Raw genomic sequence first — 16948 nt, 5'->3', positions numbered from 1 at the left:
TAGAAAGTAGGGGCCCACATACTCAATAAAATAATAAATCTACTTACGACGGAATATATCGTCGTAAGATACCAAAATACAACGGAAAAAACGTCGGATATTACTTTACGGGACCCACTTTTTATAAGATAAAATGTAATTTTACGACGGAAAAATGCGTCGTAAGTTAGAAATTTCCGACAAAAAAACTCGCCGGAAACTAGAAATTTACCAAATCCGGTGAGATTTCCGGTTTCCGGCAGCATTTTTCAAGATGTTGCTGCCCACCAGAGAATTTTAAACTACTCTGACAAATTAGAAATGACCATAACAACAAATAAACCCCAAAGTCAACAAAAATAAAAAATCAGAAAAAGGCCTTAACAAGGTTTAAGGCCATTATGTGCACATTGGTCCTTTGTCTGTGCTTGTTGTAAGACCAAATTCCTCCCGCAGCACAAGTAGCTATAAGCTGTTCCAAAACAAGTTATTAAAGCATGCACTAGAACCTCTTTGATATTTTGAAGTTGAATTTTAGATATCAATTGAAAATAGAAAGTGATCTTCCTAAACTTACTGGAGATAGCCATAAGGCTGCAGTCTGCATATCAAACTTTGGAGCATAAAGTACTGTTTCCCCGTAAAATTATAGCTGGAGGAAGTAGCAAATATGCAAGGAATAATGCTCCGTCAGTCCCTGCAAATACCACAGGTCGGTTGAAATGATGGTTTCAGCAGTCGATGATGCTATAGTCAGAGCAGTGGTGAGCCTATATATATGATTCAACAATGTGTTACGAATGACGATAAACATGCTAATCAATTTATCAACAATTAATGATATCATCCTTCCAAGAAATGACGAGTTTCCCCTAATTCTTGAACTTCTAATTTACTTTTCAAGAACATTAGTTTTGTCAAAATACAACTGAACATTGTTTTTGAAAGACATACAAAATTTTTACATGGCCTTAATCCTGATAATAACACACACGCCTGCATTGAGTCTCCAACACTCAACTTCTTGTTACTACCAAGAGAAAAGGGATATTCGCTGTACTCGTACTATAATGCTAGCGATATTTCAAGATCAGAACTCCATACAAAAAGCACAAATTTCTAATACATTAAGGATATACCATGTAGCAAGCTTGATGAAAATTTGAAAGGAAAATATGAAGTTCCTAATGCAAAATATCAAATCGAAAGAAAATTGAAAACCTTAGCAGCAGTTTCCATATCAAATCCAGAGCTTTGCATTATTGCTTCTTGAGCTTTTTTGGAAGCTTCTGAAATTGTAGGAAAAGCATACTTCCCAGCCTGGTCTCCAGCTTGCTGCAAGATAGGCAATACTGCATCAACCCCAGGATTTACCACTTCAGAAACAGCTCCAAAAACTTTGCTTAAAACATCGAAAACACTGGAACCCACTTCTTGCACTTGACCAATTGTATCTTCAACCTGCAAAAATAATCAGGAATGCCAAAATCATCACAATGAGCATTATATTTCCCAACAGCCCTTTACATAAATTCAAAAAACTAAACAAATTATTAAGTAAAGTTACTAACTTGAGTGATGGATGACACAATTTGTTCTTTGGCATTTATTTGAAAATTTCCCCACTGTGGTTAGGTTAGGACCACAGGCCACAGATTGAAGGTTCATTCAGTGACCTACAACCCGGTGATTTATATCAATCTTATAGTCCCGTACATACTTGAATGTTCACTTATCGATATAGTATATAGGATTAGAGGGGTGTAATTAAATATAAAAGTTAGCCCTTCTACAATAATGAATTGTATCCTGAAAGAAACTTTGATTATATAAGCCATAACCAAAACTCAAGTACATTCTGTAGACTAACCGAAACATGTTTACAAAACAAGAAACTAATATAATTAAGGCACTGTGTTATGTACAAGGTACTGCACAAACAAATGTAACCTGACCTTGTATTTTAACAAATGCTATGAAAACAAAGGATCGTAAGACTTGTGATGAAGAGGAAACCACGTTCATGCTTGTTGCTACCTCTTCGTCGTCTATATACACACAAATTAAAATCAATACACACATATACGAATACACATACGTAACAACTGATCATCATTACCATCACCAAATTAAGAGATTTGAAAGATTGAAATAGCTAGATTTTGAGAGATTGGGAATACGTATATTACATACGGTGTTGGTCAGGATTTGAGAGATGTAATTGAAGGACAAAAAGATAGAACTCATAAAAGAGGAAGAGAAGAGGGATAGAGGCGGATCTGAACAAAAAAAGAAGTGGATGAATGAGATAATTGGGTTTTTGACTTGATTTGACCGGAGTGCGTTGGGCTAAATGTATAACATATCTATTACTATTATATAAAAACATTAAAAATTTACGAAACCTGTTTTTTGATACACACTAATTTTATACAATTACCCGTACTTATATAAATTATATATTATCTAATTACCCTTAATTGTAAATTTAAAAATATTTTTCCCCTTTTAGTTTCATACCATATACTTTCTTGTTCGACATAATTTCTATCCAGCAAACAAACCCTCACGGAAACAATTGTCCGTTGAGAAATAAGATTATAATATTTTTTTTGGGAAGATATAAGATTATAATTTAATTTAATAGATTCCAGAAAATCTAAATTCAAAAGCATGGATTTTTATAACTAGCATCAATATTGATATTTACAATCTTTCATTAATTTTACCAAATTACACGTACTTATAAATTATATATTATCTAATTACCCTTAATTGTAAATTTAAAAAAAATCCACTTTTAGTGATATAACCAAAATTTAATATCAAAATAATTTTATTTTGTTTGACATTTTAACAATCAAGCATCAGTTTGGCTAGTCCAGCTAACTAGTGTTGAATCTTGAATTAGTGTTTCGATTATTTTAAAAATAATTTTCAACGATCCAACCGTATGGATGTCAATAAATATATATATTAGTTATATAACAAAAATTGTATATCAAAATAGTTTAATTTGGTTTGACATTTTAATAGTCAAGCATCAGTTTGACTAGTTCAGCTAACTAGTGTTGAATCTTGAATTAGTGTTTCGATTATTATAAAAATATTTTTCAACGATCCGACCATATGGATGTCAATAGATATATATTAGTGATATAACCAAAATTTCATATCAAAATAATTTTATTTGGTTTGACATTTTAACAGTCAAGCATCAGTTTGACTAGTATTGTTAACTAGTGTTGAATCTTGAATTAGTGTTTCAATTATTTAAAAAAAAAATCAACGATCCAACCATATGGATGTCAATAGATATATATTAGTGATATAACCAAAATTTCATATCAAAATTATTTTATTTTATTTGACATTTTAACAGTCAAGCATCAGTTTGACTAGTACAGCTAACTAGTGTTTAATCCTAAATTGGTGTTTCGATTATTTTAATAATATTTTTAAAATATCCAACTGTATGGATGTCAATAAATATATATATTTGTGATATAACCAAAATTTCATATAAAAATAAATTTATTTGGTTTGTCATTTTAACAGTTAAGTATAAGTTCGACTAGTACAATTAAATAGTGTTTAGTTCTGAATTTGTGTTTCGATTATTTTAAAAATATTTTTCCACGATCCAACCATATGGATGTCAATAGATATATATATATATATATATATATTAGTGATAACTAAAATTTTATATCAAAATAATTTTATTTGGTTTGACATTTTAACAGTCAAGCATCAGTTTGACTAGTCCAGCTAACTAGTGTTGAATCTTGAATTAATGTTTCAATTATTTTCAAAATATTTTTCAACGATCCAACCGTATGGATGTCAATAAATATATATATTAGTTATATAACCAAAATTTTGTATTAAAATAATTTAATTTGGTTTGACATTTTAATAGTCAAACATCAGTTTGACTAGTTCAGCTAACTAGTGTTGAATCTTGAATTAATGTTTCGATTATTTTAAAAATATTTTTCAACGATCCAACCGTATGGATGTCAATAAATATATATATTAGTGATATAACCAAAAGTTCAGATCAAAATAATTTAATTTGGTTTGACATTTTAATAGTCAAGCATCAGTTTGACTAGTTCAGCTAACTAGTGTTGAATCATGAATTAGTATTTCGATTATTTTAAAAATATTTTTCAACAATCCAACCATGTGGATGTCAACAGATATATATATTAGTGATACAACTAAAATTTCATATCAACATAATTTGATTTGTTTTGCCATTTTAACAGTCAACCCGATGTTTGACTACTACATCTAACTAGTATTCAATCATGATTGGTGTCTCGATTATTTTAAAAATATTTTTCAACGATCCAACCATATGGATGTCAATAGATAATATTAGTGATATAACCAAAATTTCATATGAAAATAAGTTTATTTGGGTTGTCATCTTAACAGTCAAACATCATTTTGACTAGTAGAACTAACTAATGTTTAATCCTGAATCAGTGTTTCGATTATTTTTAAAAAAAAATCAATGATCCAACCTTATAGATGTCAATAGATATATATATTAGTGATATAACCAAAATTTTATATCAAAATAGTTTTATTTGGCTTGCCATTTTAACGGTCAAACATCATTTTGACTAGTACAGCTAACTAATGTTTAATCCTGAATTAGTGTTTCGATTATTTTAAAAATATTTTTCAACGATACAACCGTATGGATGTGCTAATTTACGAAGGAATCCGTCATAAATTATTATTTGCAAAAAAATTCAGAAAAGTCAAATTTACCGCCAAATTTTTGGGGAAAAACTTAAATTTCCCTTTTCGATAACTTACGACGAATTTTAATTTCCGTCGTAAATTAGATGTTCCAAAATTTTCCGTCACAAATATTTCGTCGCAACTTTAGATGAAATTTTATTTATTTAATTTCAAGTTAAAATTTTAAAAAAAAATATTTAACTTACGACGAAATGTTAAAATCGTCGCAATTTCAAATGATTTTTATTTTCCCGCCAAAAAATTGGGGAAAAAGTTAAATTTTCCTCTTTGATAACTTACGACGATTTTTAATTTCCGTCGTAAATTAGATGTTCCAATATTTTCCGTCACAAATATTTCGTCGTAAATTTAGATGAATTTATTTATTTATTTAATATCAAGTTAAAATTTTAATAAAAATAATTAACTTACGACGAAATGTTTAAATCGTCGCAACTTCAAATAATTTTCATTTTTTTTAATCGTGTCGTGCATAATTTTATTAATAAAATACTAAACTTACGACGATTTTGGATTTCGTCATAAATAATTACGACGTTTTACTTTTTTCCGTCGTAAGTTGGGCGCACATTTTTTTTCCGTCGTAAGTTGGTCGTCGTAATTGGCCTATTTTGTTTTAGTGTAATACATAATGATATATATTTACAGATTAAACCTTAATTCCAACAATTTAAATTCCCATCATAAACAATAATAAAATTAACAAAAGTTTAGAACAAACTAGCGACCTAAGCGCCACCGCCATTGCCTACTACATCCTCACTGTCTCCCTCCACGTCTTTGATGTCGCCCTCTATATCCTCCCTATCCTCCTCGCAGCTCCTGCTGGTATTCTTGCCACAGCCTTGTCGTGCCATCTCTGACGCCTATGTCCGTAAGTTAGAAACTTTGTAAATAACTAAAATAGCTAAAATTTGTAATACAAAAATATGTAAATATTATAAAAAATATCTGAAATGATAAGTGTATAATTTATCTATTTGTCTTCCGCCTCATAACCGAGGTTCATATTGTCCAACCAAAGAGGTGGCCCGCAGCCGCTACCCTTAGGGTGCACACTGGGTAAATCCCACAAGCTCACGCAATAGCCTGCAAATCACGTGAACCAAGATAATAGCCTGCAAATCACGTGAGCCAAGATAAACTACACTTAAGCGTTAGACTCTGGTTCATGAGGCATAATCATTAATTTTCCTCCCGTGGGATTCGAATTGTAACCAAGAGGATAATTATCCCCCGTTTAACCAACTGAGCCAACCTTGTGGGCGCATTTGAGAAGGCTTCAACACAACCGGAGAGATCACGCTGCATCTCCCTTGGCCATGGGTCGCTAAATCGGTTAGATAAATCCAAGCGACTACAATGTCTCATGTTAACATGCAGTGTGGAACCCATGTTGATTGTGTGTCGTTAAAAATATATGACAAACAGATTTATGTCGGCGGTCGTTGTGAGATAAAAAGATGATGATATAATTTAAGGTACAATATTGAAACATGTGAGAAATGTGGTGCTAGCTAATTTGAACAAATTTTTTCTTCTTTTTGATTATGTTATTGGTCAAAATGAGTTGTCCTATATGCATAAAATCGAGGACAAAATGACATAATATTTCTATTATTCTCTAATTATATATCAATGTAGTACTAATCTCCTAAACTAATAAATTAATCATTTTTGCTAATAAAATAAATAACTTTTACTATTGTTTATTTGTTAATTTTTTTCAATTTATATTGTGAATAATTTTTTAGGGGCCATTGAGTTAGAGATAATTGCCTATGAATCATATAATTAATATCAAAATCATATGTCATTTAAACATATCTTGTAATTCAAAGTTACAAGAATGAAACTGACCAAAACATTCAAAAAGTAATAGAAAATCCAAAATCCAGCTGGAATCTATATAATAAATGACAAAAAAAAGTCAGTGGGACCTCATTCCCAGCTGCAAATGTGGCCAAAGGATAATCCATAACATTACCATTACCTTTCACCACCTTCCTGTTTACTACCTTCCTGAATACAACTAATATGGTGAAAGAAATGCTTTTAAATTTTTTTTTAAAATTAATTGTGGCTAGAATTAACCCTGGAAGGTACCTGAGTCAAGTGACAATGGTTAAAATGGTATTATAAATTTGAGAGAGGATACAAATAGATCACATACATCCCAGGCTTTGAGTATTCTTCTACTACAAATCTATTTTAGTTTCAAGAAACACCTAGAGAAATGGCTTCATCTGCAACTTTATCTGTTATGGCTTCTTCTGCCTTACCAAGTGCTGCTGAGAGAAAACAGCAAAAACGTCGAGGAATTAATTCAAGTAAGATATTATATATACAGAGATATACGTGCGGTGTGAGTATTTTGGTCTTAATTTATCTTTGTGTCTTCAAGGATATATATTTCAATAAATCTAATGTCCGGGTCAGAATGTTTGTGACATGGTTTTTTAATCTGTTTATCTGACGTCTCTATATATGTGTATGTATGTGACAGGCCCAGATGCTGAAATTGTCGCACTGTCACCCAAAACTCTGTTGGCCACAGATAGGTTTTCGTGTGATGTGTGTGGGAAGGGTTTTCCAAGGGAGCAGAACTTGCAGCTACACATAAGGAGACACAATTTGCCAGGGAAGCTCAAACAAAAGACAAGCCATGAAATCAGGAAAAAGGTTTTCATTTGCCCTGAAATGGGTTGTGTCCATCACGATCCATCAAGGGCCCTTGGAGATATTACCGGAATCAAGAAACAATTTTCTAGAAAACATTGCGAAAAGAAATTTAGCTGCCATAAATGCAACATGAAGTATGCCGTAGACTCTGACTTGAAGGCCCATAATAAGATTTGTGGTACTAAAAAATATAAATGTGAATATGGAACTACCTTTCCCAGGTGATGGTCATACCACAAGTCTCTCTTTTAATTCTAATTGATTACATAAATAGTTTTCTGTTTTCGTGTTAGTTGTGATGTATCCAATTAATTAGCATTGGAGTTTGTGCTTAGCACTGCAATTTAATAGTGGAAGTGATTTGGTAAAGTTCTTTTTTCTGGTATCTCTTGATATAATCTCTGTGTTTGGAAATTGCAGAAAAATTGTTTTAATATGAACAAATTATAATTTTCTATCTATAATTAACTAAAGGTTAAATAATTACTTGCTGCAGGCCTGAGAGTTTTACCTACCATCGTTCCATGTGTGATGCTGCTTGTATTTCCGCAAATGCTAGTAACCCTGGCTCCATGTACCTGGGCCCAGCTGCAGATTCACAAATTCCAGGGAGCCATCAGCTACTCTTCACTCCGCGGCTAGGACAAGGGGCCTCAAATCCAAATTCGTTTACTAGTTTGCTATCAGGACAATCCATAGGATCTGCTTTTAATAGCTATGGGAGAGCTCTGGGAGATAGAATGAGCAGTGTTGGAGTATATGGAGGTGGTCGCACCTAGGAAGAAATGTACAAGAATTGGAATGTGGGTGGTGGGAGTTATGGAAGTGGTGGAGGATATGGCGGTGGCATGGAACCTTTAATTGATCAGATGAATGCTCCACGTGGAGGAATGATGTCCGATGTGAAAAATGCTGGTGGAATGTTGGTTGGTCCTGAAGTAAATAACAATGTTTTGGGGGATCCACAGATGAATGTTGAGAGTGAGTATCGTAATAGGCTTACCAGGGATTTTCTTGGCTTGGGAACTGGGATGAACAGCGTGAGTGGAGGTGGAATGGGGGGTGATGATCACAGTGGTAATGGGACGACCAACTCGTGGGACAGGGAAGCTACCACATCAGCTGAGGCCAGGCCTTTCATTCATCACCGTAGCCCTGGGTTTTCAAGCCATCCATGGTTCAGGTCAGGCCCCTGTCTCCCTTTCTATCTCAATGCTTATATGCTCTGTGCTGTTTTTATAGCAATATGTACGCTATGTGTTTGCATGACCGTATAAATCTACATAAAATAAGGTCTATGTAGCCAAAAGGGGAAAAATATGGCAGATTATTTTACCATACATATACCAACTTTCACAATTTTTTTTTGAAAAAGGAGCTAGTGTTATTATTTTCATGTTTAAATATATATCCACTAACACATTCGATATAAATTGCGGCTCAGAAAAATAGTCACCTCTCTTTTTAATTACTTTTTATCATAATAAAAAATTATTACTATATATTGTAAGTAGCTAGTCTAGGGTAATGTGAATGTAAAATTTTATAGAACAAAAAAATAATTGCATTACTATTTATTTTCCATGTGCAATGAAATATACTTAGTATTTTGTACAAATATTTCATATATGTTTAAAGTGGCTAACTATTAGCTTTTTGTGCAGGAGATCTTAGCTAGTTGGTGATCAAGGCAGGTGTATGGAGTTGATTTCCTTGACAGAACATCCATAAACTTATCAATCTAATCATTAAACTTATCAAGCTAATCATTAATCTTCTATCAAATAATGGTGTTTTGGGATATTTTCTTCTTCTTTTTTTCTAATATTCTCTAATTTGAAATGAAAAATGGGTGGTTTAAATCAAAAGCTAATTTTATAGTTTTTTTTCATTTTGTTCACAAAGTTGCATTTATGCTTTAAAAGTTGATTTGAATCTTTTTTGATCTCAACTTTATATATAAACTTTGTTTTGAAAGTTGCATTTATGCTTATTAAATTTACAATAAACACTTAACTTAAATAAAGTTTCATTTAAAAGTTATTTTTAACATATAAATTTTGGTTGTATATTAAATTCATAATATTCCACGTCTAGTTTGTTTAATTGCATATTTTTTTTTGACAAACAAAATAGAATGTATTGATTAAAATACGTGAACATAGTCCGAACACACCTCCAATTGATAATAATGGGAAATAAATAAACTAACTAAACAAATAGTCGTCTTATTTTCACATTGCTTAACAAAAAGCATAATATTTTTTGAAATAAAAAGATTATAATAACTTTCCCACCAATTGAGCGAACACACCCCTTAAGATAACCTTCACATTAATGGCCCAATATTCAGAATTTTTAGTTACATCAACTAAAATAAGAGGAACAAATACCCAAACTATTAATAATCTTTAGTTGTGAAAAATTAATTAGTTGAGATATTCAGCGTCTCAGTTTAGATGCAAGAAATCCAGATCCTAAAAATCATATAAATCGTTTCTAAAGGAACCAGTGCAAAAGACACAAATACTTTAAACAAAACATACTCGCACCCAAAAAAGATTTAGAACAAACTTGATAATAAGGTACAAGAAAGATCTCACAAAAAAGAATTAGATCACACCCATAAAAGATGTTTATTATAAATTTTGAAAAACAATAAAATAAAAGAGAATATGGAAGAGTGAAAATGATTAAACGGTGATAGAGTATTGTAGATATACTGAATGAAGGATAGAATGGGAAAGAGCCGCCTACTCTCATTGGAGAGAGTACGAGGGTAGAGAGAAGATGGAGTAAAAATATGAGTTAGTTAATTTGTTGATTTTGTGAATATTTAATTGCATATTTGAATATAATGAGTTTTATACTTTGTTATCAATTGCAAATTGTAACATGGTATCAAAGCAACCAGAATCGATTATGAGCATTTTTTTGATCAAGATTTGAAGTAAGTATTTTGACTTTCTTTGGTACACAAATTTGAGGTATTTCATCCTTTTTTCAAGCATTTTGAGCGATTTTTCTTCATATGTTCTTTGTTGATTGATTATTGTACACATCATCAATTAGATGAGTTGAGATGATGAATTCTTTTGATGATTTTTAAGTATTAATTGCGGGAGCCTTCTTATTTTGTGGAGCAAATTAATGTGTTTTTCTTGGATATCCTGCTGGTCATAAAGGATATAAAGTTCTTAATATGTAGACATGACATATATTTATTTCCAGAGATCTAATATTTCATGAGCACCATTTTCCTGTCCATCACAAGCAAATTTCTGGGAATGCACCTTCTTTCTTATTACCAGTATCTACTGATCACAAATCTCTTCATGATACAGAATTTCCAGATATCTTTCAGTTTTTTGACACTCCTGAAGTCACCATACCTATGGGTTCTTTGGATGATTCTTCACCTGACACTTCTAACAGATTTTCATCAAGACAATTCATCTAATGATTCATTGTAGAGACAATGCATCTTCAATTGATAATTTGAATCTAAGGAGTACTAGAAATGTGAAGTTAACTTCTGTCTTGTGAAAATAATATAAGATCCTGTAAAGGGCCATTCTCAGATCTCAGGATGACAGAGGACTCAGGTTCGATCCCTGCCACCCCCAACATTTCTCACAATTTATGAGGGACACGAAAGGAAAATTTAAGCCCCAAAGATGAGCGCCCGTGATCCACTATTCGACTCATAAATGGCTTTCAAGTGAGGGGGAGTGTTATGATATAAGATCCTGTAAATTCACAAAAATAACAAAGATTGTCTACTCATTGATGTAACCTGGAAACATATTCTGCTTTACCATCACCTTTTCATGCTTTGGTGTAACCTAGAAACATATTCTGCTTTACCATCACCTTTTCATGCTTTGATTAGCCAAACAAGTTCTTTAACAGAACCAACTACATAAAAGCTGATGGCACTGTTGAAAGGTTTCAAAGAACGTTTGGTTTCTAAGGGTTATAATCAGAAATGGGGAATAGATTTAGAAGAACCATTTTCTACTGTGGTGAAGATGACCACAGTCAGGTGTATCATTGTAGTAGCATCTCATAAAGGTTGGAAGTTACATCAATTAGATGTTAACAATGCATTTCTGCATGGAGATTTACTTGAAGTGGTATATATGCTGGTTCCGGAGGGATTATCTAATTCATGCAATAAAGATTGCATGTTACTTAAATCATTGTATGGATTAAGGCAAGCTTCTAGACAGTGATTTGCAAAGCTTGTTGGAGAATTGCCTCATAAAGGTTTTCTGCAATCTAAGAATGATTATTCATTATGTTCATCTAGAAAAACCAATGATAGCATTACCATTGTTGCAGTATATGTTGATAACATAATTCTCACTAGTAATGATGCACAAGGTACTCTTGATCCCAAGGTGCATTAATACAAGACATTCAACATCAAAGATTTAGGGGAACTAGGTTTTTTTTTCTGGGTATAGAAATTGCTTATACTGCTTCAGGTCTCACATTAACCCAAAGAAAGTTTACACAAGAATTGCTGAAGGAAGTTAATATAACAGATTTCAAGACTGAAGCTACTCCACTGCCTTTGAACTTAAAGCTTTCAGCTGATAAAGGAGAATTATATACTGATCCTAGCTATTACAGGTGCTTAGTAGGAAAACTTAATTTTCTTACTCACACAAGGCCATATCTTGCCTATACTGTCCAACATTTAAGTCAATATCTGCAGTCCCCTAAAGTCCCATATTTTGATGCACTTATGCATGTGTTGAATATGTGGATTCCACATCTGGAGTACTAGGGATTCCCTTGAAAGGAGGTGAGCAATTAACACTAAAAGCATACTTTGATTCATACTGGGGAGCTTGTCAGGATTCTAGGAGGTCAATTTCTGGCTATGTGCTGTTGTTAGGAAACTCACCAGTAAGTTGGAAATTAAAGGAATAAAGTGTTGTCTCTTGAAGTTCCTATGAAGCTGAATATCGTTCAATATCATCTGCGACTTCAGAGATCACTTGGTTGGTCAGATTATTGGAAGAACTAGGGGTTACAAATCTTAAGCCAGTTACTCTGCATTGCAACAACCAGAGTGCCATTAACATTGCTAAAGAGATAAGGTGTTAGAAGGATTGGTGCAGCTATCTTATGTTCCTACTGCTTCACAACTTGCAGAGTTTTTCCCTAAAGTTCTTTATTCCGGATATTTTCAAGAGTTACTCTCCAAACTAGAAATGTTCTAATGCCATTCCAGTATGATAAAGAGAAGCAGCTGCTCGACAAATCATCACATGACATCAGAACATAAACAGCTCAGCATGGAGTTAATTATGACAGCTCAGCAAAATAACAAACTTCTTTCATGTATAAACAAAGACCAGTGCTAGTTGCTTAGTAACTAAGTTTTGCAGAAATGAGTTTTAGGAATGTAGATTGATCTCTCTCTCACTCTCTCAATCAGTAAACTCTCTCTCTCTCTCTAATTCATCACAGTATTGTATCAAAACATGGGTTCATCTCTCTAATGAAAGTTTATACGGTAAGCTTCATTTACGATAACTATGTGAGTTTGTTTTGGTAGATTTCACAATTTACGGCTATACTTTGTTATCAATTGCAAATTTTAACAAAATGCTGGTAGAATGTTGGTTGGTAATGAAGTAAATAACAACGTTTTGGGGGATCCACAGATGAATGTTGAGAGTGAGTATCGTAATAGGGTTACCTTGGATTTTCTTGGCTTGGGAACTGGGATGAACAGCGTGAGTGGAGGTGGAGGGGGGATGATGATCACAGTGGTAATAAGACGACCAACTCATGGGACAGGGAAGCTACCATATCAGCTGAGGCCAGGCCTTTCATTCACCACTGTAGCCCTGGGTTTTCAAGCCACCCATGCTTCAGGCCCCTGTGTCCCTCTCTATCTCAATGTTTATACAGTCTGTGTTGTTTTTTTTAGCAATATGTACGATATGTGTTTGCATGACTGTATAATTCTGTATAAAGTAAGGTCTATGCAGCCAATAGCCAAAAAATATGGGAGATTATTTTTGTTGAAAAAACTTAGAGAAAAAAGACACCTACATTTTTTTTGCAGAGAACTTATACTGCTATATTTCTTGTTTTCTTTTCTTCTCCTAAAACTCAAGGTAAACTAGCCATTATATAGGCTTTACAAACATATTAAAACTAACTATTACTAAAACTAACCACTACTAATTAATGGGTAAATTACATGTCTATAATTTACTCCATAACTCCACTACCCCACTACTAAACAATTCTAAAATAATATTTTTCTCTAATAATTAATCATTGCTAAATATCTAATAATTAAATAAACAAATAATTAATAACTAAATTTAAGATTATTCCAACATTCACCCCCATAATCTTAAATTTACGAAGCACTTTCTCTTCGCCTGTGATGCACTTCTCACCACCATCAATTTTGATGCACTATCTCATCAAAAACACTTTGGAGCACTTTCTCTCCAAAAACACTTTGGAGCACTTTCTCTCCACAACTCTAAAATAAAATTTCTTTCATGGCCTCTTGTGTCATGATATCTTTCTCATTATTTCCACCCCTCATGTTCCTCCTTCATTTTTATTCTTGCTTCTCTTTTCTTTTTCCACGTACCATTTCATCTTGATATTTCACTAAATATATATGGAGAAATTTTTAATGCCATTTGAAATCTCAGATAAATACTTAATATATATATATATATAAATGTATGTATTTTTATAAGAGTCTCACAAGCCCTAGAACATATAGCTCTGATGCCATGTTGAAAAAACTTAGAGAAAAAGACACCTACATTTTTTTTGCAGAGAACTTATACTGCTATATTTCTTGTTTTCTTTTCTTCTCCTAAAACTCAAGGTAAACTAGCCATTATATAGGCTTTACAAACATATTAAAACTAACTATTACTAAAACTAACCACTACTAATTAATGGGTAAATTACATGTCCATAATTTACTCCATAACTCCACTACCCCACTACTAAACAATTCTAAAATAATATTTTTCTCTAATAATTAATCATTGCTAAATATCTAATAATTAAATAAACAAATAATTAATAACTAAATTTAAGATTATTCCAACAATTTTACCATACATATACCAACTTTCACATATAAAAAAGTGCTTAGTGTTGTTATTTTCATGTTTAAATATATATCTACCAACAGATTTGATGTACATTAGGGCCAAGGGGGTAGATTATGAAATAATCACCTCTCCTTTTGAATTACTTTTTATCATACTAAAAAATTATTTGTATACATTGTAAGTAGCTATTCTACCGTTAGGAGAATGCACAATTTTATAGAACAAAAAATAATTGCATTACTATTTATTTTTCATGTGCAAGCAAATATACTTAGTATTTTGTACAAATATTTGCTCTATATATGTTTAAAGTGGCTAACTATTAGCTTTTTGTGCACGAGATCTTAGCTAGTTGGTGATCAAGGCAGGTGTATGGAGTTGATTTCCATCACCTTAATTAGAACCAGAACATCCAAGAACTAATCAAACTAATCATTAATCTTCTATCAAATAAAGGTGTTTTGAGATATTTTTATTTTTTTCATTATGCTATGCTTTGAAATAAAAAGGTGTAGGTTATAAATCAAAGGCTAATTTTATAATTTTGTTTTGAAATTTGTATTCCTGCTTTGAAAGTTGCTTTGAATCTTTATCAGTTTTCAACATTATATATATATATATATATATATATATATATATATTATTTTGAAAGTTACATTTTTGCTTTGAAATTTAGAATTAAGCCACTTTCGTTATTAAATTTACACTAAACACTTGAAAAATTAAACTCATGTACACACTTAACTTGAATAAAGTTTCATTAAAAAAGTTATTTCTTACTTATAAAATTATGGTTGTATATTAAATTCTTAATATTCCATATCTAAATTGTTTAATTGCATATTTGAACTTCATAAGTAATATTTCACATCATCTCTTTAAGTTTGTAAGACAATTTTAGGATAGTTCTCATGAAATAGACAACTTGGTCATGTTTGTAATACCATGGTACAATTGATATTGATAATATATGAAATAGACAACTGACAACTTGTTAACGTGGATAGTTAACGTACAATCGAGAACATATTTGATAAAATGGATAACGCTTGTTAAATAGGGTTGATATGTAAAATCAAATTATGACCCCGCATAAAAATATTCCATACCCTAGCAACCTTTTTTTGGCTTCACATATATAATATTTTGTCACTTTAATTAATTGCTTTCTATGTTTTAAGTATAAAATTATAAATAGTGATAATTTTTTTTTATTTTTTTATCTTTTAATTCATATCCAAATGACATTTAAGTATTTTTTTCTCTAAAATTAGTTTGTAAATTTATCGTAACAATACAATGTATTATGTGAGAAAATTCAGACTTTTTTAGAATATAATGTAGAACCATTTACTTTACCAAAGTCACAAAATTCACAATATAATATAAATTTGTCAAAGGAACCACATTGTATTGGCTAGTATGCACCGAGATTGAGGTGGCAAGCATTGGCTAGTATACACAGGGGATCGAGGTGGCAAAATATCCTATACAATGGTGGCTCGAGGCAAAAATACCATAAATGACAAATCCTCATAGAAATAAACTGACTGGTTTTTCAAAAGTTCCGACATCGACACTCCTCCCCGATCTTGCTGCGAATTATAAAACTCGACATGTCGAGGTATAAGATTTTCTAGCCAAGCTTCGACATCGACGGATTGTATTTTTTTTAATGTGGTCCAGGATATGATGAAAAATGCAAGAGTAAATTCATATACATCTCATATGGTACCCACAGAAGAGAAAGTAAATGTTTTCCTGAGTCGCGGTTCAAATACAACAAAATCTAGAAGCTAGTGCCATGGCCTTTTACAAAAAGTATGACGTAGAGAACCAAGAGGTAAAATCTTAAAAGTTCTCAATTTAGATTTAGTAGTGTTATTTTAAAGCGTTTTAACATCATATATATTTTAGGCTATAAGAAAGGTTCAAGAAAGTGGCGATGAAGACATCAAAGCCAACCCCGGGATCAAACTCTTTGTGCTAACGAACGAGGGCATCGAAAAAATTGAACTTTGAGGGACAAATTTTTTGTTATATACATGAATGATCAAAAGAAAAATATTAAAAAATATAGGCATAAAATAAAATTTAGGGGCCCAATTTTTAATTTTTTTTTGAAAAGATCACTTAAAAAATAAGATATATTTAGTACTTAGTTGAACAGACATAAATATTATTAATATCTTACTTTTTATCATTCTTTCAATTTATTATCCCACCAAAAAAAATTGCTTGGAGCTTTAAATATCTCTAGGTCGACTATGGATGACACCACCATCAGCGGCAACGAGGACGAAGATGAAGAGGATGTCGAGCTTGGCGAAGACGAGGAGAGTGGCGCGAAAAGAAACAGTGGTGCGAAGAGCGCTATTCAATTTTATTTA

General features: G+C 32.0%; 1 protein-coding gene and 1 long non-coding RNA gene across 2 annotated transcripts; one reads left to right on the top strand and one right to left on the bottom strand.

The window, feature by feature from the left end:
- Positions 1–1181: 1181 nt before the first annotated feature.
- Positions 1182–2293, bottom strand: LOC141704200 (uncharacterized). The gene is made up of 3 exons (XR_012567869.1): positions 2173–2293; positions 1551–2027; positions 1182–1440 (listed from the first exon to the last, which is right to left on the bottom strand). It is a non-coding gene; the product is annotated as an uncharacterized LOC141704200 (long non-coding RNA).
- Positions 2294–6997: 4704 nt separating this feature from the next.
- On the top strand, positions 6998–8222 carry LOC141704197 (zinc finger protein GAI-ASSOCIATED FACTOR 1-like). The gene is made up of 3 exons (XM_074507500.1): positions 6998–7091; positions 7268–7664; positions 7940–8222. The coding sequence occupies exons 1-3, from the start codon at positions 6998–7000 to the stop codon at positions 8220–8222; spliced, it is 774 nt and encodes a 257-aa protein (XP_074363601.1).
- The last annotated feature ends 8726 nt before the right edge of the window (positions 8223–16948 follow it).

The sequence above is a fragment of the Apium graveolens genome, unplaced genomic scaffold (genome assembly GCF_009905375.1).
Source record: "Apium graveolens cultivar Ventura unplaced genomic scaffold, ASM990537v1 ctg7544, whole genome shotgun sequence".
In the NCBI taxonomy this organism is placed as follows: domain Eukaryota; kingdom Viridiplantae; phylum Streptophyta; class Magnoliopsida; order Apiales; family Apiaceae; genus Apium; species Apium graveolens.
Note: the sequence above shows the minus strand (reverse complement) of the source record. Positions and strands in the feature narration are given on the sequence as shown.

Bases quoted from the DNA above. Each gene is read 5' to 3' on its own strand.
- LOC141704197 (XM_074507500.1), top strand. From the start codon at position 6,998: ATGGCTTCATCTGCAACTTTATCTGTTATGGCTTCTTCTGCCTTACCA. The intron at 7,092-7,267 runs GTAAGATATTAT...TGTATGTGACAG, and splicing joins ACGTCGAGGAATTAATTCAA to GCCCAGATGCTGAAATTGTC. The intron at 7,665-7,939 runs GTGATGGTCATA...TACTTGCTGCAG, and splicing joins TATGGAACTACCTTTCCCAG to GCCTGAGAGTTTTACCTACC.